Source organism: Parasteatoda tepidariorum, chromosome 1, assembly GCF_982258835.1.
Source record: "Parasteatoda tepidariorum strain Cologne lab strain chromosome 1, Ptep-v5.0, whole genome shotgun sequence".
NCBI lineage: Eukaryota > Metazoa > Arthropoda > Arachnida > Araneae > Theridiidae > Parasteatoda > Parasteatoda tepidariorum.
Genome location: NC_141755.1, coordinates 105,342,650 through 105,365,841, shown reverse-complemented (window position 1 = coordinate 105,365,841; position 23,192 = coordinate 105,342,650). Strand labels below are relative to the sequence as shown.

Below are 23,192 nucleotides of genomic sequence, written 5' to 3'. Positions count from 1 at the left end.
ATTTCAAGAAATGAAATTAATTACCTGATCTTCAACAGTTGATAACATATTTTGTGCTCTCATATTAACATTTTTGTGCAGCTTTTCTTTTTGCTCTTCTAACTCTTTCAATCGCGGGCCGGCAACTTTTGGATCAAAATTTAGAAAATCAAATTCTGAATTGGCAACACCAAAATACTTCTTTTGTCCGTCAATCCACTTGTGCTTGTCCAAGAGATATTTTACCTGCAACAACAATGAAAAAGTGATATAAAATTTTTTTGAGTGAAACATAATCACAAAAACACTATGCAAAAGTAGCAAGGATTAATCCATTATTTCTTTTCTGTTTTGTGGAAACAATATGGAACATTGCACGCAAACAGTCACATAACATTCGTTACATTTATTAAGCTAAATGAACAAGTAAGAAAAATTTTAAACATTACAAATTAAAGAAATTTTAAGTAATTATTAGCAATGTTATTGAAACCTACTTACTAGAGCGAGTCGAGAAAAAAAAAGAATTTTTTAAATTTCTGAACACATTAATGCAGAAACATTGCCGATTGTAATAAAAATAAAAAATTTAAAATGGCTTAATATTTTCCGTTTGCATATCGTATTTACAATTAATAATAATTTTTAAAAAACCACACCATTTTGTAAGTTTCTCAAATTTTATAAGTTGGCTAAAACATCTGAAATAAACATGCTTTAGTTTGTTAAAGTTTGTTCATTTAGTTCGCCATATAAAAAAAGGGTGCCTCATCAATGCAGTAAGTCAAAGAATCCATTAAAAAATATTTGCACATAGTTGTAAATAAAATGTAAAAACCACATCGAAAAATTTAATGGTTGTTTCGGCAGTGTGTAGGTGGGGTGGAACTCAATGTGTAATCGTCTTCAGATGGTGAGTTCTGGGTAGTTTTGAATGAACAAAGTAAAAATTACCAATAACTGGTAAACTTGTATCTTTTTCTAGAACATTGTGTGAATGAAAAAAAATTAAACTATCAATCGGAACTCAATTTATTATTGTTATTCAAACTATCAACAAAAAAAATTTAGAAAAGGCTTGAATTTTTAGTTTTTAAAAATTTTAAGTATGCAAATGGAAAATATTAACAGATTTTAAAATTTTTTTGCTATTATTACAACTTTTCCACACTAAATCATTCCGAAATTCAAAAACTCATTTTTATCTCTACTATTTATTCTTTACACTTTCTTTTACTACCCAACTAATTAGTCTACTGTTAATTGAATGAAAAGTTACTATTACTGAATAACAATTCACTTGTACTGGTTCAATCGAATGTGTTTTTGCTATTAATTCTCACAAAAATATATGCATAAAAATCATATTTTAAGTTGTAAGAAAACAAATTGAATAGACCATTTTTGAAAAAGAAAAAAGTAAAGTTTTCTATAAGGAAAAAAAAAAAAAGCGTATAAGGAGTTTTGAATTTCGTAAACCCCAAATTCAGAAATTTTGTTTTTTATGTGAGGATTTTTAAGGTTTGGAATTTTATAAGAAGCCTCTAAACAGACCTAGTTTTTTTAAGATTGATCCCAGAGTAATAATAATAGTAAATCCCACCAAATCTTCATCATAACAGCCAAAAAGTATTTAATTAAAAAAAAAAAGTTTTAAAAAATAATATTTTTCTTTCTATAATGTTTTTGTCTGCGTAATTCTTAATTAATTTGACCCATTAGTTGTCAATATGCTGGCATTCCAGCACAGAAAACTAGTTTATCCTTATGTAAACATTAATTTTTTCAGATCATTTTTATTTTTTACAGAATATAAACTTCTGCCAAATAACTGACATTTTTGTCAAAGAAATAAGCTTAACCTTCCTTCCTTACTTTGCTGTAATAGCTAAACTGCAAGAAGCAATCCAAGTTTTAAAAAAAAAATTAAAAAAATGTCATAAGATTTATGACATTGCTTGTGCTCCATAAGAGAGTCATTATTTGAATTGCAACTGGATAAACCATACTCAAGTGTCCACTTGTGGACTGCTGTCCATGTTTTGGGAACTGATAATCTAAAGTAATTAGAACCAAAAAATAACCATTCTAGGCTTAAAATATGACTTACTTAAGATGGCTAAAATATTCAGATTACAGAAGTAACACTTCTTTTTCATTTATTTCCATCAATAAACTTTGAACAGCAAGTTTTTTTTTTTTAAATAATTATATTAATGTAGAATGTTTAATGCACGTGACCATTCAATGTCATTTTGTAGAAAAGGTGAAAAATATTTTATTTTAATATTCACTTGCACTATTCCAAGATAGTGGTACTTTTTTTGCTTGCTTTATCCATTTTCACAAAGTATCTGCTGAATTGCTTTAAATCTTTAAATAAATTAACAAAAGTGAATACACTATTAAGGAATAACTGTAAAAAATACACTGAAAAAATATCTAAAAAAAAAAGGGTCTTTGGTGTGAATTTTTGAACAATAAATTTGTTTACCAATAATGAATTAGATTAATCAAATCAACTTTCAAAAAATTAACTGGAAATAATTATTGATTTAACATAATTCCTAAATTCAGATAACTTTAAAAGTGATTATAGCAAATGAGTATCTATTTCAAGAACATAACAAAAACCATTCAATAACAATTTCCAATTCCTAAAAAAAAAAAATTTTAAAAATGCAAAATATATGTACATTGGCAACTATAATTTAAATAAAGTATTTATGTGTTAAAAAGTATTAATAAATTGCCTTTTTTTGTGCTTCAACAGCATTATCACCACAGTTTTTAATATCATGCTCTAACTGCTGCATTTGTAACTGGGCATCAGATATTTTTTTGCTCATAGCTTCTTTTTCTTTGTTCAACTTTGTTATCTCACTATTGTGAGCTCTAATAAGTGCCTTTTGCTTCTTCAAAACATCAGACAGTTCAGCAACAATGCTCTAAAATAAACATTTACGTATGAATACAGACAGAAGTTACTCCTGTTTAAGAAATCAATTAAAATCACAACTCATAAATAATAGAACAGGGCGCGTAGCCAAATCTTTGAATCAAAAATAAGCACTTTTTAAAAACTTTTCAAGCACTTTACAAAAATTCATATTGAATCAATGATATTATTGAAAAACAAAAACTTTTTATGAACAGTTTTAGCATTAAAAAAAACCCAAAAAGAAATGGACGTAAATCGAAACAATCAGTACTTTCCCACATCACTGAGTGAATTCAACTTGACTCTGAACTCAGAACAAAAGTACCCTTACCCCCTACATCAAAAAAATGTTAGAAGTAAAATAAAATAAACAAGAATAAAATTATAAATTAAAAAGAAAAACATTTAATAAGGATTTGACTCTATCCGAATTGGAGCACTCGGGTTTCAGTTTCAAGTGTGCGCGCATGCTCAAATCATAACGTGGGTACGACATGAAGTCCGTGTGAATGATTACGTAGAAAACACCCAATTTTTCGTGAAATGCAGGGGATCCGCCAGATATCACTGAAGGAAAGAAAAAAAATTTCGTGAAAAAAAGCACTTTTTAAAAACGCCAGCTGAAAAAAGCACCTTTAAAAGCTTTTAAAAATGAAATCTCCCAAAAAGCACATTCAAGTACTTTTTACAAACGCTACGCACCCTGTAGAACAAAAATCAATATTATAAAACACTAACCCGATGAGAAGCTCTCTGTGGCGGCAAAAGCTGGACATTAAGTAAGCATTATAGATGAGATCAGGCTCGCTTTTGAAAGTTTGAGCCCATACGAGTATGGTCCCCATAATTTGGCCAGGAGAGCGGTTCTAAGTTTGAACACCTTAATGCTAATTTTTGCATATTTTGCCATATCTCAAGAACTTTTCAGGCAAATTAAAATAGTTTTAGCACACACTTATAAAATTCGTTTATCCAAACATAGTTATACGCAAAAAATAAATTTTAGTATATATATACAGTCGACTTGTGTTATAACGACCTTGTGATAGAACGACCAACATGATATAACGACCCTGTGAAGGAGTCCCAATTCACATCCATAAAAGATAACGTTATTTTACTCTTGCTATAACGACCGTAAAAAAGGTCAACTCTTAATATAACGACCCTCTCTGAATTTGAGCACCGCTCTTTTCTAACTTCCTATTGGAAAGTGGGGTTGAATGGTTGACCTTGAAAGCACACCTCTGTTAAGTCCTGTTAACATGCAACTTCAACAAATTAATGCACTTCAAAAATTAATGTCTTCATCTAATGAAGCCACGTTTATGTTCCTCGGTTTACTCTTCTTTATAATACTGCAGATTATGTACATAAAAAAAAAAATTTCGTTATATATACCACAAATTATGTACATCAAAAAATTAATTCGTTAGAAACTAGATTTTTTTTTTTGTCATACTATGTTTTTTAATCTGTACTTTAAAATAAAATTCTTAATTGTTAACAGTTGTAATTCAATTGTTAAAATGTCATCATGTTTTATTAATGTATGTATCCTATCTTTTTTTGGTTTATAACATGTATACCACAAATAGTATATGCATGCATTATGACGTTTAAAACCATTATGTGACCGATTTTCAAAGGAAATTTGCTCATTTTGATATAGCGACCATTTGATGTAACAACCAGATAGGGGCAGTCCCGATGGGGTCGTTATAACGCGAGTCAACTGTATTATTTTATTTGATAATAGTGGAAAAAAAACTCTAATTGTAAGGTAGACAAATTTTTACATGATTTTAAGGCATGTAATTTTTTTGACTGCTATTAAATAAAACAATCAAAATAATAAACCTATACTAAAATTTATTTTTGCATAGAATTATCTTCGAATCAACGAATTTTATAAGCGTGTGCAAAAATTTTTCAATTCACTTAAAAAGCTCTCAAGATATGGTGAAACACGCAAAAAGTAAAATTAACATGACTTAATTAAACCGTGTCCAAACTTTGAACTGCTCTCCTCACCAAACCAGAATGCAGTTACCCCCTATATTTTGGGGTCAGAAACCCATATCCGCTGAAAAAAATGTATGCTTATTCAGAGAGAGTACATTTTTGTGTCTAATAACTTAAACTATCATCTGTACTAATTAATTAGCATATTTGAGGCTGAATCATTAAGAATGAGTCCTAGAACGTAGAAACCCGATAATTAGATCAAAAGTTATACGGGGTAGTCTGTTTTTTATTTTGCGTATCGTACATTACATTAGATTCAAAATTTTAAGTTTAAAGTAAAAAAAAATTTTTTTTTTTATCTGAAATTTTCTTTTTTACATTTTGCATTATCAATTTAAAAAATTTTTAAATCTAATTTATTAAAAATTCCTTTAAAAATTTTTCAAAAGTGCCAGAAAATCTCAAACTTTTACATCAAACATACAAAAAACTTTTTTTTCATAAAACAAATAATCTTTTCAGCTTTCAAAAAAATAATGTAATTCTATCAAATATTTAAAAAAAAAAAAAAAAAAAAACATGTAAAGCATTAGTTTTTGTTAATTTAATATTACTTGTCATGTTATTATTGTTTAGTAAAGACAGTCATAAAATAAGTACAGACTATATAAAAAGTATTTTTGAAATAGCTATTTTTTAAGTGTCAATATTTATTGGAATGTTAATTTTTAATTTATTCAATTATACAAATTTTAACTTAAGCTTTGTTCTGCATATTAGTGCTCGGCATAAAATTTAATACAAAAAAATTTGGATGGATACAGACTTAAATCGTTTATTTTTAACCATTGACCCTTAGATCGATTTTATCAATGCCTGAGCAATAATCCATGGTAAAAAAAAACATGTAACAAACAATATATCAAAAAAATTATATATTTAGAAGTAAAAAGAAGGAAATATATCTTACTGTTATATCTTTTTTCTTTTCTTCTGCTTCATGATACCTCTTTTCACACTCTTCAATATTTTTTGCATTGGCTTCAATCTGTTCTTCGTATGAAGGGAGACCTTCAATGATGCCATCTATTTCAAGTTTTAGTCCATTCATTTCCTAAAAAATAATTTCATTACGTTTATTTCTTAAAATAAGTTACAGAAAACAATAATAAATAACAACAGTTAATTTACACCATAAATGAAAAATCAATCTATGTACAATTAGTAAAATAATAAGAAAATTACAAGAAGAAAAATCAACAAAAAATTAATTAGCTTACTAGTATACACTATCATGGGTGATTGCGAGCCCAACTCAAAAATCCTGATAGTTTCTTGAGTAAAGTCATTAATGACGCATTTCAAAAAATTAACAGGGTGGCCACTTAAATCAGATTTCTAACTTCCCTTATTTTTCCAGGTTAAAATCTTAAAATTTCCAGTCCTGTATTTTTTTCTTTCTTTCTTATAAAGTGTAGGATGTAAACAAGAAAAGTGTCGATATAATGAAATATTTTATTCGAAATGTTACTTTATTAACATATTTCGAAAAAATAATTTATTTTGAAAATTGGCAAGACTTTTTTTTGTTTTTGTACAACATTAATTTTTAAAAAATTAGGACACGTGGAGAAAATAATGTGTTTAGCTGGTAGAATATATTGTTTTTATTGAAAAACATTTTTTATGTGTTATTTTAAGTAGTTTTTGCTCAAAGTGTACCTGTCAAATGACAAAAACAGAATGACCCATAAAATCTTGGATAAGTATTGTTTAATATATTTTCATTAAGCAAAGGAAAACCGTTCCAGGTGATTATATATCAATAAAGTTTATAATTACAGTAGCTCCCAAAAATGTTTGTTCACTTGTAACTTTTATTGAAATAGGAAATAAAAATTCATTAATTAAAATTAATATTTCAGAATGGTTATTTGATAATAAGATGTATAATCTGTTCTTAGCAAAACTGCATGGAATATTTTAGTTCAATATTTAGTATATCAAAGCAAAAGTTCATTTTTAAGATATCAATAATCAAATAGTAACAAAAATTTTACCCCACGAAAGTCATCGTACACTTAAATGTCTTCGAATTTTAGAATTAAAATTATAGTCAATTGCTTTAATTTAATTATTTATTTGCAATTTAGTACCAAACTTATGATAGCAAAATTATATTTTAACTTTTGCTTGCTAATTCCGTAACATTTTATTTTATCATTTAAAAACGGCTCGTGGTCGTAACAAAACAATCGACCAAATTTCAAAGTTGATTATTTGTCATCATAAGGGGTAAATCAGTATTGAATATTGTTAAATTAGTCTATTGCTTGCTATTGCACTGTAATATGTCATAAAATGCTTAAAAAAAAAGACTTCATATCAAAGATTAAAATTATAAAATTTATGTGAAAATTCCTAAATTCACAATTGAGTGTTGTAAAAGTTTCTGTAAAATTTAATAAAAAATATTCTGCTTAAATTTCACCCGACAAAAAAAAAATAGTTACATTTATTTACAAACTTATGAAAGCTATTGTAGATGTGAAAGGAAACTCTACTAAATATTAATTTAACGAAAATTAGAATATTTACTAATAGGCAGAGATTTTATTGAAAGTGTAGGATAACTTTTATGGGATAAAGTTTTCTTTACTTTTTGATGATTGATTTCTTTAAAATAAATATTTGATTTGCTTTTAAAATATTCCATTCAGTTTTGCTAAGAATCAAATATATTTTTTATTATTAAATATCCATTGTGAAATATTCATTAATTAATGGATAGTCTTATTTCACTGAAATTCATAAGAGTATTAACACCCTTGTGGGTCACTGTATTTACATTTCAATATAATATACTGTATCATATGGTATTTTATCGTAACAGTGCTTTTTATAAAATTCATTGATCATATTTTCTTTAAACCAATATCTCAAATCAAATTTTTAAACAATGTTTTGAATTAGCATTATTATTTTAAGAGTTTCAGTATACGAAAATAAATGTCAAATGCAAAATTGTCTAATTTTTTGTTGTATACTCTATAGAAAAAAAATAGATAAAATTCATTAAATTTTATACTTTTTTTTCTTATTTGAAATTAAAATATTTCAAGAATTCCCATCTAAACACATGGATTTTTAGGTTAGCATTATTAATTGCTTTTGTTTTAACAACTAGAATTTTGTATAGTGCAAAACTATAACACTAGGTTTCGATTTCTTTCTTCCTACTAAATACATATGAATAAAACAATTTCATGTTTATATATAATTTAATATGTTTCCTATACATTCCTTAGTCTTTGTCAGCTTTTTAGGGTAGTAGGACGAATAGTTTTGGAAATATCATCTCTGGAATGCAAGCAACATATACGAACTTTCAATACTGTAATAACTATACAATTCGAATTTTGAATAAAAAATCTACCAACAAGACAGTAAAATTATATATATATTATATCATTATATTATATTATTATACATATTATATTATTATATATATAGTATATTTACCAACAAAACAGTAAAATTAAAAATTAATATATAGTTAGTTATTAAAAAATTTTTTTTAAATTAAAATATGTTATAATAGGTAAAATAAAATAGAGAAAAATAGTATTAATGCAACAATTGTAACAATTTGTCGACAAACGTTGCTGTTAGTGATTGTAAAAAAATGTGTGATTGGTTGGTTTACTGAGAAAAAATAATTTACAGATTTCTTTTAATGGGAGTACAAAAGCTTCCAGAAAAAGAGTGCGATATAAAATCAATTATTATTAAATTATAACCAACTAATTTTTGAAGAATTTTATAGCTAAAAATACAACAACAGTTTGAATCATTTTGTCAAAATAGAAAAAAATTACCACTAAAGCATCGAAACAAACTTAAACTATAAATGGATTCAGCCCACGGACAGAAATTAAAAACAGAAGCAAATATCCTAACCCCTTCTTCCACCTCTACCACAATCTTTACCTTTCTTAAATTGCAGTCTCATAGTCTCCTTAGAGATGAAATGTTTCTACATTTGTTTAGCAACCATGGGCGAATTAACAGGGTTATAATGGAGCATTCTAGTTTAACAGGGTTATAATGGAGCAAATTTTGATGCCAGCAAATTATCGTTAAGTTGATGATATTTCGCGATACATTTCAGTTTAAAAAAAGTGGATATAATGGATAAAATAATTTAAATTAAGAAAATTAGTAAATAATTTAAATTAGAGAAATTGAAAAAATATCGAAGCAAAAATTTCCAGCTTTTCTTGAAAATTCCCTGATTTTTTCAGGTTTTCTCCCGTATAAAAGAATTCCCTGATAATTCCAGGTTTTCAAGGTTTTCCAGGTGGGTGGCCACCCTGATTAATGTCTTTATAAATTTAAGTCATTGATATTTTCCCAACATGAAATTTTAAATAAAATTATATGCAGCATAATTTAAATGAATAATTATGAATAAGTTTACTTTTATCTCTAATCACATTTATTATTCTACCAGAAAAAGTATTAACAAATGAAAAATATGCCAAGTATAAATTTTAGTTCTAATATTTCGAAATAAAATATACAAGAATTTTTATACATAAATGTAATTGATGATTTCTTGAAACTTCTGGACCTAGGATTTCCGGAAACTTACGGATCGGGAATATAAAAAAATCCATAAATCCGTATTTTTTCCGGAGCACAATCATCTCTGCATTATATTACATTATGAGCACTACTTTATAATTAAAAACTGTGGTGAGCAACTCACTTATCTTTATGCTAAATCCAAGCTAATGTTTCCCATTTGGTCAAACAAACTGAATTTTTTTTTTCACCACATGAACGCATTAAAAAAATTCATCATATCCACTAGATCTCGTCCATGTATTTTATTTACTTAATATTCTTTACTACTAAAACAATAAATTTGTTCCCAGGAAAAAATCTGACAAAAAAATAAATAAAATAAAAAACTTGTTCTGAGCATGGGTGCAAGACTGAACTTACAGTTTAACTGATTAACACAGTCTAGCATTATTTAGCAGACTTTTTTGGAAATTTATAGCTAACTTTTTGCATGAGAATGGTCCACATACTATAACAGCATTTTTATTATTTTTTCTATAAAAAAAAGACTTATTTTTTCTTTATTTTACTTGTTTATTCTTTACAGCAAACAAAACGAAGATAACAGTTAACCTCATAGATCTTCTTTACTCCTATCACTCAATTGCACCATTAATTTTTTCTTGAAGCCATTCATATCGCCTACTTATTTTTCACTTTATCATCATTGATGTTTCATCCTAAAATAGCCTTATATTAACTTTGTACAGTATCTCAAAATGTTGAGAGGGAATGGTAACTCCAGCATATTCAGATTCAATAACACAAATTTTGCTTATATAAGCTGCTGTTGAAGTTAAGTCAATCCCATTTTTCCATGTGTGATGTCTCGACCATTTTTCAATAATTATGAAAAATAAGAATGTATTCATAAAAAGTGAAATTTTCTATTTGACAGAAAATAATCGTTTCTTCAAAAAAAAGGGGAAAAAATTTTTTTTTAATTTTTTTTATGACTTAATTTACAAAACAAATTAAAAAACAAAACAAAAAAACATTGATTGGATAATGGAATTTAGTTCACATATCTTTTCTTAAGACTGATTTCAGTCATCATGACTGAAGAGTGGCATCATGGTACGGAGGAAGAAATTTGGTTGGAAAAAAAAACGTTCTGTGAGAAAAGAAATAAAAGGGGTCCTCATTTCAAACTCTATGTAAAAGTATAGGATTCCTATCCACTTTATGTTCATAGATTAAAAACAGAAACTCCATTCTGGTTAGCAATAAAATCTTTTTCACCTCTATATGCAATAAGGTGATGAATGCCATTGCGATAAATATTTGAAAAAACAAATAGTTTGCATAAATATTAGTTGGTTGCTCATGAAATTTTACTTTTAAAATATAATTCTTTGGTTCAAATGCATAGCCATTAGACATTGTCTGGTTTCATATCTTGCACCCAACAGAAATTTGATTTTTAAGATATCTTAAGAAGGTTATCTACCGTATAATATGTTGCCATAATGGTTTGTTAAACATTTTTGAACAATACAACTTAAAACGAACAACCAAACCATAATAACATTTTTTTCTTGTGCTACTGTCTGAGTACAGAAATTTATAAAATGTAGAAACTTACTGGAATAATTGATGCAGCAATTATTCTTGTTATTGCTATATTGTGAGCAATGAAAAATATATAATAAAATCTCATTGTATTTTTTCTATGTAATGAAAAGGTTTCTTAATATTATCAAATATTCAATAATAATATTTGCTAATAATAATGTTGCCATAATGGTTAGTTACACATTTTTGAACAAAACAATTTAAAATGAATAACCAAACCATAATAACATTCTTTTTATGCGCTACTGCTTGAATACAGAAACTTATATAATATAGAAACTTGTTGGAATAATTGGTGCATAAATTATTCTTGTCATTGTTATATTAGTGTATTTAATTTTCAAAAATTTTTTAACAAATTAACATGGTAACAAAAATTTTTTTTAATAAAATCTTATTATATATTTTTCAAATATGATGCAAACATTTCATAATAATAGCAAACATTAAATAATAATGTTTGCTAATTCCAAATTTTAATTATTAACAGTTATATAGCAATGAAAGCCATTACTTTTAAATATTAGGCACGCACCAAAAAAGAGGTACCTATATTATTCTAATATAAATTACAAAATCTAAAAATAAACTCAGTGGCGCGAAAGTCCAGGCCAAGGCCTACTGTGCCCTTCTCAGTTTTCTTGACCTTGGGCTCTGAGGTGCAGACGCAGATGTTCCGGTTAGGTGGTCAGCCGAACGCGAAAACCCCCAGTGTTTAGTTCCCAAGCATGCTATTCATTTATCGACCCACTGAAGGGATGAAAGGCTGAGTCAACATTGCGCGGACCGGGGATCGAACCCAGGACCTGTGGCACGGAGGTGTGAAGCACTACCACTCAGCCACCGGCGTCAAATTACAAAATCATTACATATTTAAATTCATCATCCTCATCTTTAACCCTTTCATTATCAATTCACAGCAGGATGAAGGTTTTTCTTTTCATAATAATTCCCTCAATAACGTTTTTAGTAATTTCAAGTAAACATCTTTCTTTATTCCTTTGTGTAGTTTTCAGTTTTTGTGTAGACGTGCTAGTTGAGGGTTTAAGTTTCTGCTCCATAATTCGGAGGACACTATGCTGGCAACTGCTATTACACCTCAATTAGTATTTTAAAATTTAAAGTTTGGATAAAAATGAGTTCAGGTGAACCTAGAGTAAGCCATGAAGCTTCAAATGCTGAAATGTTTCCTAAATATCAAAATGTAAACAAGTTATTGCATGATTGTGTCTCCACTGTCTGCGTGATCCTGCCATACTTTTTTGGCATTTTCATGTCTTAAAAAAAATTCAGCATTAGAAATTTCATAGTTTACTCTACGTTTATCTGAAATCACTTTTTATTAAGATTTTAAATAATTTACATAAGTAAATTTGCTAGGCATACTTTCTCCAACATTATTTTATCCTTTTTGTAACACGCATTGATTGATAAGTTTCCTATAAAGGAAATAAGGATATAGATATAGCATATCGACACAAAATTAGAAATTTCAAAGTAGATCCTAAACTGAACTCAGGATTGTTCTTAGTTGCTTTTTAACAGTAATAAAAGCCAGTTTTTACTTTTGAAATTCAGTGGTGAAAGTGTACCTGGCTAAAAAATTACAAATAAAGTTAAAGTGGGGAACAAAGAAAAGAGTGTAATGAATAAAAAAAAAAAAAGACTCACAGCTTCAAATTCATTATATTTTTCGAGAGATGCAGCAGCTTTCTTTTTGCAAACAGCAACAGCTTTCTCAGCCTCTTTCACTTTGTTTTCACGAGCAGTTTTAGATGTTTTGACCTCCAACTCTTTGATAAGCTTTTCAGCACTTTTTTGCTTCTCTTTGCAGGAAGCCAACAAAGATATTTGTTCGTCTGATATGAAACAAAAAAAGAGATTAAAACTGGAAAGTTGAAGGAAGAAAAAATGGCATAGCTTCCAACTGTTCTGATTAAATCGGATTTGTTTTAGACTTCTTTTTTATCTTTGTTCCAAAAATATGATTTTAGGTCAAAATGTTCAGATTTTTTGGTACTCTAGCGTCCTTTCATTTCTTATCTGATTTTCTTTCAACCCAGGATATAACCATATTTTTCAACAAAAAGTAAGTACTTATTAAGAACTTTTAAGCACTTTATAAAAATATAATTAGGATGTGCGCACTCATAAAAAAAAATGTCTTCTTATTGTTGAAAGTTCTTCATATATACATTAACAAATTGCAAAATAATTTTAAAAAACTTTACATGATAAATAACTAGTTTCTGACAAAGAACTCTTTTTCTTGCTTTTATGAGACACCATAAAAACAATTTATACATAATTTTAAATATATTCAATATTGAGTGGCTCATTCTATTGTTTAAATTAATAATTAATTTAATTAATTGTGCAAAAAAATATAATTCTAAATTCTAACTAAGCAAACTAACTTAACTTAAGCAAACTAAGAAAACATTAATAAATTCATATTACAAATGTACGTTAGTGTTAGCTTAAGTAGTATAATAAAAATTTACAAAAGTTTTATGCCATTCGGGGATAGTCCCTCAAATAAAGAATCTTAGGAATTGAAATCTCCATGAATTAAATGAATAAAAGGGTCATGGAAATTTTGTGATGAAACTTTGAGATCCTTTACTACTCTAAGGACGCACATGAAAATACATAATTAGTGAATAATCCCCAAGTTAAATTCAAGGATTACGGTACTGGTGTATAGATAGAAGAGCCCTAGAAGGTCATTTGCATGCCAATGATGAAGACGATAGTGCTTCGCTAACAATGAAATTAACAAGAGAAATAAAATTTTCTTTTACTGTTATGGGGGGAATTGGCACTGTTCAGTTGGTTCCCGTGCTTAACAAAATTCGAGGGGTTTTTCAGTTCGATTTCAGAGGGTGGAAAATGGAGCCTGAAATTGAGAATCTTGAAAAATGCCGCTAAGTTGCTCATGAGAATGAAAGAATCCTTCCCATTCAATCTAGCTCAGTATACACACAAGCGGCCTCGTAAGTATTTCATTAACCATTTAAAAGGATTAGCGCCTTTATACAGTACAGACAAATGGTATGTCAAAATGGATTGTGGTTGAATGAACTGTGAAAAACATTGAATAGAACAATGAGAAAATCACGCTTATTGTGTAATTCTAGGCAAAAATTGATATGGTAAAGAAAAAATTTCATTTTGGAAGAAAGAAAATTAAGCACTTTTGAAAAACACCCAATGAAAGAAGCACTTTAAAGGCTTTTAAAAAACGAAAATCAAAAATAACCACCTTTTACAAAATGATACGAACCCTGATGTATGGTTTATAAATTGATATTTTGATATTGATTTTTTGCACTTAAAATTTAAGGGTTTTCTGTCACAATTAATTGGCTCATCACGCTTTGTGTTCCTATTTTTGTTTTCAACAAGTTGAAAGCTATGAAATGGTAGCAAAATATGAAAATTTTTTATTAATAATATAAAAACAGCTTACAAGTTTTAAAAAAAATGAAATTTATAAAATTGAGCAAGCAAAATGTTTTACCTAAAGTCTGTTTGAGTTTTGCAACCTCTTCAATTTGCTTGTGGAAATTACTTTGCTCAATTTTGGACTTCAGTAATTGAGCTTCATTTTCTTTCAATTCATACTGCTGATTCATTGAATCATACCTTTAAAGTAGAAAAATAACTAAATTTCAAACATTATTGGTAAATATTTAAAGCAATTTTCTTTAAAAAAATAGCAAAAAATAAATAAATAAAAACTCGAAGTTTTATTATTGTTACAACATTAAAACTTTTTAAAAATTTTCACAAGTTTTTATTTCAATGCTATAGAAAAAGACAAATGAAAAAAAAAAAAAAAAAAAAACTGGTTTGGCCAATTTGTAACCCCCTCTAATAATAAATTAATGATAAATAAATAATTTAATAACATCAAATTTTACTTTGAATAAATATTCCAAATATTATGATTCCAATAAACTAAATTTTATATTATCACAAATTTCTAATTTTTTTTTCTTCTTTAAATTTGTGATATATGTTTAGTTACATTAAAACATATACATCAAAGTAAACTGATAATTTTTAAATCCGGCATTTATTAAAACATTTTATTTTTTAATTTATAAAAAATTAAATAGACCCATAGAATAATATATCTCAGATATTTTCTTCCAATTCTAAGAATATATAATTTTCTACCTTGATGTCATTTCCAAGAAGATTTAAAGATGTCATTTCCAAGTTAAATTTAAATTGAAACAGAAAAATATTACCTATCCTTTAAATGCTTGATGTGTTGAATTTGATTTTGCAGTTGAGATAGATGGTTTTCCTTATCATTGATTGCTTTTTTGAGATCAGGTATTTTGACCAAGTCAGCCAACATTTTCCCTCTATTTCCCATGGAACCTACAAAAAGTAAAATAAGTGATTGAGGTCAGTGAGATTCACACAGTATAAAAAATCACCAATTAAAATTATTAGAATTTAATTGCAATGGTTTCAAATAGAGTTGGCAAACAATGTTTTTTTTTTAAAGAAAAAAATCACATTTATTTGATTTAAATAAGTTTTTTTAAATTTAAAATTAGTTTTTTATATTTTTATTTTTCATATTTACCAACCAAATCATTTGCTAAAATGTATTAATAATACTTAATATTATTTAAAAACAATAATAGCCAAAATAATTAACATTTCGAACTTAAATGTTTAAAATTATTCTATGATAATTACAAACAAATTACTGAAAAAACAAAAGCATGGTTATTTTTATTCAAGATAAAAAATCATAAAATTTAAAAACAGGAAAGCAATTTGCCAGTTAGATGTCCAATGAAAAGCAAATTAGTTCCGATCAGAATACATTAATAAGAAAAAAATATTCTACGTTTCTCTAGGCAAAACAAGTCTTTTTTCATCATTGATATATACTAACTATGTATTTAATAAGTTTTAAGTGGGTATAACTGAAATATGTTCATTGCTATGTTAAACGTTTCCTGCCAACTCTAACATCTACTTTTACTTCCTTCTTTTTTTTATAAGTATATCTTGAAATATATCTTTCATCATCCATTTCTGCAGATGAAGCTTTCAGCGAAATAAGACAATAAGAAAACTCACTATCTAAAGTGGAAGCTCATAAATAAAATAATTAAAATTTATAAACAAAATTGTATCAACTCATTAAAATCAACGGGTTTTTTTTAAAAAAAGATTAAGTTATTTAAATCATGTTATATTAATTTTTTTCCTGATTCTAATTATATAAACATTGAGATCAGAGAAGCACATTTAGCTTCTGATGATTGACAGCAAAACTAGAAAATATGAAAAGATAAGAAACTGGTGAACATAATATAAGCATAAAAATATAGAGTGCGCTGAAATTCTATTTCAAAGATATTACTAAAACATGTTAAATAAAATAGTTCGCTTGGGTGCACATAAAAATTAAGATAAATAAATCTAAACATATAGTTACAGTGAAAATTATTAGAAACTTTATAGGTTTGGAAAAAATAAAAAAGAAACTTAATAAATTATTTTTTTTAAGGGTAACTTTTATTATTGTACAAAATACAAATTTGTACATTACTAACATAATACACAGGGGTGATTGAGACAAAAACTGAAAAACAAGGAAAAGTTTATACCAGATAACAAGACATCAATTTACGTACTATTCATATCATTTTTCAGGGTTTCCACTCTTTTATCAAAGCAAAAATTAAGCACTTTTAAGGACTTTTATCAAAAAAACTAAGGACTTTTTTTCTAGAATTAAGGACCTTAAAAATGACATAATGATCAATAATTTATCATCAAATAAAACATTATAGATTAATAATAATAGATTAAAAAATGGAATAGCTTTTCTTCAACTCAGTCATCCTTTAAAAAAAAACTAAATAAAGAAATGTTTAATACAAATAATCTGTATTTAATTAAAATTAAATTGCATTTAATCACCTCACGCAAGCTTTTAAGAATGTAAAGAAAAACTCAAAGAATGCAGATTAAACAAGATTTTCTATTTTAAAAATAGAAAAAAACTGGGTAAACAGATAGAAATATATAAATTAAGATGGTAAATTCATTAAATTAATAAAAATATTATTTTGAGTGATTAATATTAAACCAAGGCAAAAAGGAACTAACAAATATAACTTTATTGAGGTAAAGACAAATATTTTAAACTAAGTAAAACCTAATTATAATAAGCTAAAGATTTATTAAAATCACAAAATATAAAAACTTAATGATTAAAATCAGAATATCTTTAGTACCTAACAATCAGGAAAAAAGAAATAAATAAAGTACAAGGAAAACTTATCAATTAAGAGCTGAGAAACAGAAATGATTGTTAAAATAAGAGCTAACATAAATATTGAAACACAGGACAAGGCAGGATGTAATGATCAATTGAAATAAAAATGAAAAAATTCCATATCTAAAAATTGAAAATATAATGAAATAATTCAGTACAAAATTTATTGTGAATGAAGAGGAAAAAAACAACAAAACATAGTGGAATCAGGAACATCATTTATAAAAGGAGATAAAAATCTTTAAAAAATAGTCTGCTTTTAGTTATAAAAAATTGTATGCTTACACTGATAAGCAATACTGCACGTTTGAGGAATTAGAATTTATTCAATTAAAAAGTATTGCGTCTTGTATAGATATTGAAGGAACTAAAATAATCAACGATAAAAAAAAAAATTTTGTAATAATTAAAGTATTGTCTGAAATTATAAAACAATAATTTGTCAAATAAATCAAAGGTAATGAAAATTGGATGCAAATATGGATTATATATATATATATATATATATATTACTATTATTATAAAATAGGGAATAATGAATAGTGATCTAGTGGTCGAATAGTGACTGCCTACCCAGTGATCAAATAACATTTTTATAAAAAAATCCTCAAGAATCAATATTTTTTATGTAAAAATAGGCCAGGGGCGCTGTAAGAAATTTTATAGCGTGATAGATCGTCAGTCATACTTCACGATGTATCGCAATTTAACATACGTTTGAAATTTATCAATCAGAAATCTTTAAATCGATCAAAAATAAATAAAAGAAATAAATCTATAACAAAAGAAAATGTTAATTCTAAAAAAAATTGCTTCTATATCATCAATAGCATTGCTTAATTTTTTCAATTAAAATAAAGATGGATTGACTTAAGACTGTCTTAAAGATTGACTAGTCTTAAGTAAAAACAAACACAAACTTTATTTTAAATTTTTTTAAAGTTGAAAATGACTTAGATTTTTTAAAAATAGTAATAAAACTGTTACAAAATATTTTACATACATTACAAATTAAAAAAAAAAAAAAAGAAATGTCCACTTAAAAAAAACATTTTTAAAATTATTTGTTGAAAAAAAATGTGTGTTTTAAACATTGTTAGGCTTTTGTTAATTACTTATTTAAAATAATAAAGTTGTATTGACTAATGGTCAAATGGTTTTAATGTAAAAATACATGTAAGTTTCTTTATTTATTTATTATTATTTTCCTATTTGAAAATGAAATAGACTAATTTAAATGTTTAAAAATAAAAGTGACTATCTAACAAATTATTAAAAGAACACATATTGAAGGAATTTTTAAAAAAATAAAAAAAATATTCTATATTTAAGAGCACTATTGTCAAATTATTGAAAAGCGTTAAAACATTACTTAACTTTTTATTTAATTTAAAAAAATTTAGTAATTTTAACTAACAGCCAAATTAAAAAAAGAAAAGAAAGAACACAAACTCTGTTTTAATTTCCTCAAAAATAAAAGTAAATTAATTAAATGTAGGCTTTGTTTCAATTGTTTTTAAACTAAAAGCGACTGAAGATTTGTTGGTTTAAAAACTAATCGAATTCTATCAAATTATTATATTTATGTGAATTAAATAAATTTTAAAAAAAACTTTTTATCACAAAGTATAAATTATTTAAATACAAAATATATAAAATATTAAATTTTATCACTTTTAAAAAGATCAATAAAGAATCTTTTTTTTAAACTTATTTTCTTTAATATATTAAGTTCAGAACGAAAATTTAAGATAACAGCAATTGCGCAACAATCGCCAAGTAACAGTAGGTCTGCTGAAAATAACTGACTATGTTAAATCCAGACAGAAAAAAAAAGTGACGAAATAATGCACAACGATCACTAACTAGCAAAAGTCTCACTGAAAATAATTTACTTGAAATGTTGTATCATGTCGAAATAAAACGCACAGCAATCGCAAAATAACTCCTGCGGAAAATAATCTTCAAGAAACGTAAAATCCAAAGGTCAAAAATGGTGCATAAAGTAACTATGCATCATGTTCTATATTTCAATGCTGATCCTCGCTCTTGGTTATTCAATATCACGAAACGAACATCATCTTTGTAGCTCAAAATTTAACGAACGTCTTCGCAGCTAGACGAAATCAAACTAGTCTTCGTCAGTGCGGTGATAGCGTTAGCATAGGCAAGAATCCTCGCACGTTAAACCACGAGCATCGTCTTAAATCAGATTCCTGATGCTTCGCCAAGAATAAAAGTTATCATATCGGCCTGCCGATATGTGCGTTAAGTCAATAATTCGTGATACAACGATTTAAAAATGTCTAAGAGTAGTGCTCCTGAAAATTGCTGCATCATAACAAAAACAAGAGTTTTTGTGGTTTTTTAAAAAAAAATGAGGAAGCCAAACAGAAATAAAAACAAGAAATCGTTCTCATTTTTTACAAGAAAAATTTAACGTTGCAGATTATACTTTGAGTGTTTCTCACAACCGGATCTTTAGAAAAAATGACGAAAAAGAAGGCTCTTTAAAATATGCTATCAAAATTTTAAAAAACACAATTAATCAAAAAAGCAAAAGAGAAACAGAAAATTTTCCTAAATTCTTAAAACAGAACATGCAACGTAGAAAATCAATCTTCTATTTTACTGGTTATCCAATTATCTGTATAACTTTAAAAGGAAAAGTGGAGATAAAATATATCAGAAACGCTGTTGAAATGCAGCGCTTTTTTAAAAAAAACCCCAGCAAAAGTGAAAAAAGAAAACAAACATTTCACTCTTTTCAAAACAAAAAGGGTCGATGATAAAACGACAAAAATGACTTTCCTGATTAAAATGATACTTCGCCGAATATTCGTAATATCCTTAATATTAAAAAATGGAGTCATTTATAAAATTGAACTTCAGAAGAAAATATGACACAATGAAGAAATACACTTTGCCTTGTGACGATCACTATATGCTGTTAGCCATTCCTTATATTTTTCATCAAGTGCCTATAAATTATTAAAAACACACTTTCTTGGCATTTCTAACAATTTCACATTTGAATGAAGTATCAAAGCTACCACGTGTGCTATCAGAAGAATTGAATTTCTCGATTCCTATGGATGAAGAAGGTCAATGCAGGTCTTCAGCTGATAAAGTATCTAAGTACTGTCTAAAAATAAGTCAAGACCTCTACCAACTGGTAGTATCACGCTCCCCTCTCACCACACTAAATTTTTTTCTTTCAGAATGATCCAGAAAGAAAAAAATATTTTAATGAAAAAAATTTATAATAAAATAAAAACAAGAAGAGTGTGTTTTCTTCCACTTGCTTGTAACCCTTACCCTCACATGCATTCAAAATGTTCTACCCTCGATGCAGGATCTCATTCTAGGTGAAAGATGTACTTTTTAACTGTGGATATTTTTCTATGACATAAAATTTTTTTCCAACCAACTAGTGATACTAGAAATTAAGGACTTTTAAGAACCTTGAATTAAAATTAAGTACTTTTAAAGGCCCTTAATTTTCAAAATAAAAACTAAGCAGTTTTTAAGGACTTTTAAGGAGTGTGGGAACCCTGTTTTTGAACTATGATTTACATTTAAATTACCGATCAATAAAGAATGTCACACCTTTATAGAAACTTATTTAAGAATAAACTTAGTTAAATATTTGCAAGAATCATGATCAAATGAATTAAAAAGAAAAAAATCTTTATAAAATTCATTAAAGAGAAGAACTAACTTATTGAGTGAATGGGGAAAAAAAAATTTAAATGTGGTGGAATCAGAAACATATCACTTATAAAAAGACAAAGCTGCAATATGCTTTTGAAAATAATCCGATGTTTTCAATAATAAGTAATTGTATGCTTACATTAATAAGCAATGCTTCATAATTAAAGAATCTTCTGTTTTTATTTATTATTAAAAACAGACAAGATTTAAAGAAAGCGGATGTTATTCCGCTTCAGGCAAAACATGCAAATAATACCCCACCTTTAAGGAATGAAAATTTATTCAATTAAAAAATAATGAGCCTTAATTAGATATCAAATGAACAAACATAGCAAACAATAAAAAAATCTGTTCATAATAATTAAAATATTTATCCAAAATTATAAAGCAATAATTTGTCACAAAAAATCAAAGGTAACAAGAATTGAGAAAAGTGGATTATAAAAAATAAAAACAAACATGTCAATACTCTCAAGACAGAAGTTTCAAGTTCCTTAACTCGGACAGCCAATCGGCAAAACTCAAAAAATGCGAAATAGTAGCTTATGAAATATAGTACTATCACTAGTAGAGGCCAGTCTGGTAAAACTCTGATAATTATTATTATTATTTTCTTAATTCTCTATTGTGTAACCACAAACTATGGTACTGAAAACAGAAGATTAAAATCCTGCAATTTGATAAGGTGTCAAATTCCCTCACAATTCTTGGTTTTGGGATAAAATTGCATTTTCATTGGCAATTCATAGTTTTTCCAATATTCCATTTTTTTTGAATACTTGTGGTATACCTATATCTACCACAACCGGGACAACAATTTATTGCTTTAGAAGGCTATCGGATCAGAAATTACAATGCAATGCATGTTCAACCTATAGCATTAGATTAGTTGCACATTTCTGCAAAGACTGTTGTGTAGTTAGTTCAATCAGAATAACTGTGAATTCAAATTTCAAGAAAGTACCTAAAATTTCAGATTAGTATTTTTGTGTAAGAAAAAGTGACAAAAGCTAAATGTCTTGGTAAGTAGCTTATATTTTATTTTGATAGCTTTACTTCATTTCTAATTAACTGTTAGTTTTTACACAGAAAAATGTTGAAACAATCAAGACAGCTCAAGTTCTTAGAAGAAATAATATTAATTATAAAAATAATTACAACAATTATAATTCTTATAAGAATTATATATTCTTATAAATATAAGAATAATTATAAGAGTTATAGATATAATTACAATTAGAAGATGCACAATGGAAACACCCTGTATATGTAAAAAATACGTTGAGTTAAAAATTCTTATTCTTTGTGATACATAAAAATTGGCAATATACAATTTTGTTTTATTATAATAAAGTTTTTTTAGTTTACTTCCTTCCGGTCATTTGACCGGATATGGTAGAAATAGGTATATATTAAGTGTTGGTATGTTTATTAGTGTTAAATACAAAACAAGGATCAAGTTAAAAGGCTTTGAGAATCTCTTCTGATCCATGGGCCATAAATTGTGCATTTCTGATCTAGGAAATGCATTTGCATAGATGATGCATTTCTGGACAAATAAAACCTGGGTTTATGAATGAAAAGTAAGAAAAACTGGTTATATTCTAACCATGAAAATGCACAAATATTTTTACTTACCCCCAGATAGAGTTCCAGAGGGTTCAAAAACATCTCCTTCTAAAGTAACACATTTTTTCCTTATATTCTTATCGAAGGTTACCTTTTGTGCAGGCTCCATAGATGGACAAATGAAGGTGCCCCCAAAAACATATTCCATTGCTGGTCTTAACTCATTATCATATAAAACTCTAGACAGTGCAGTCGCAACATTATTTCTTCCAACCTAAGCAATAAAAAAGTATTTGACAGAGGAAGATATTTTTAAAAAATATATTCTTCAGCAACAGCAGAGCCTGGATCATAAGAATTAATGGAACCAGACCTGATTTAGAGAATCAAAATATCGGATTATAAACTTAACATTGTTTTATATTTTATTTTCCTCTGGAAATAGAGATACCTTAACCCCTTGACTGTAGCAGCTCTTATATACATTCCGCTAAGCCG

At 26.9% G+C, this 23,192-nt stretch overlaps 1 protein-coding gene across 2 annotated transcripts in view; it reads right to left on the bottom strand.

The window, feature by feature from the left end:
* SMC2 (structural maintenance of chromosomes 2) overlaps window positions 1-23,192 on the bottom strand; it is an 87,873-nt gene that overhangs the window by 12,609 nt on the left and 52,072 nt on the right. The window contains exons 13-19 of one of the 2 annotated variants that reach the window (XM_087150156.1): window positions 22,764-22,968; window positions 15,352-15,487; window positions 14,616-14,740; window positions 12,764-12,951; window positions 5,859-6,002; window positions 2,733-2,927; window positions 25-225 (exon numbers count right to left, since the gene is read on the bottom strand). In XM_087150156.1, the coding sequence (XP_087006282.1) occupies window positions 25-225; window positions 2,733-2,927; window positions 5,859-6,002; window positions 12,764-12,951; window positions 14,616-14,740; window positions 15,352-15,487; window positions 22,764-22,968 (1,194 nt within the window). The remainder of the gene's footprint in view (window positions 1-24; window positions 226-2,732; window positions 2,928-5,858; window positions 6,003-12,763; window positions 12,952-14,615; window positions 14,741-15,351; window positions 15,488-22,763; window positions 22,969-23,192) is intronic. The other variant, XM_087150167.1, reaches the window with a different exon arrangement.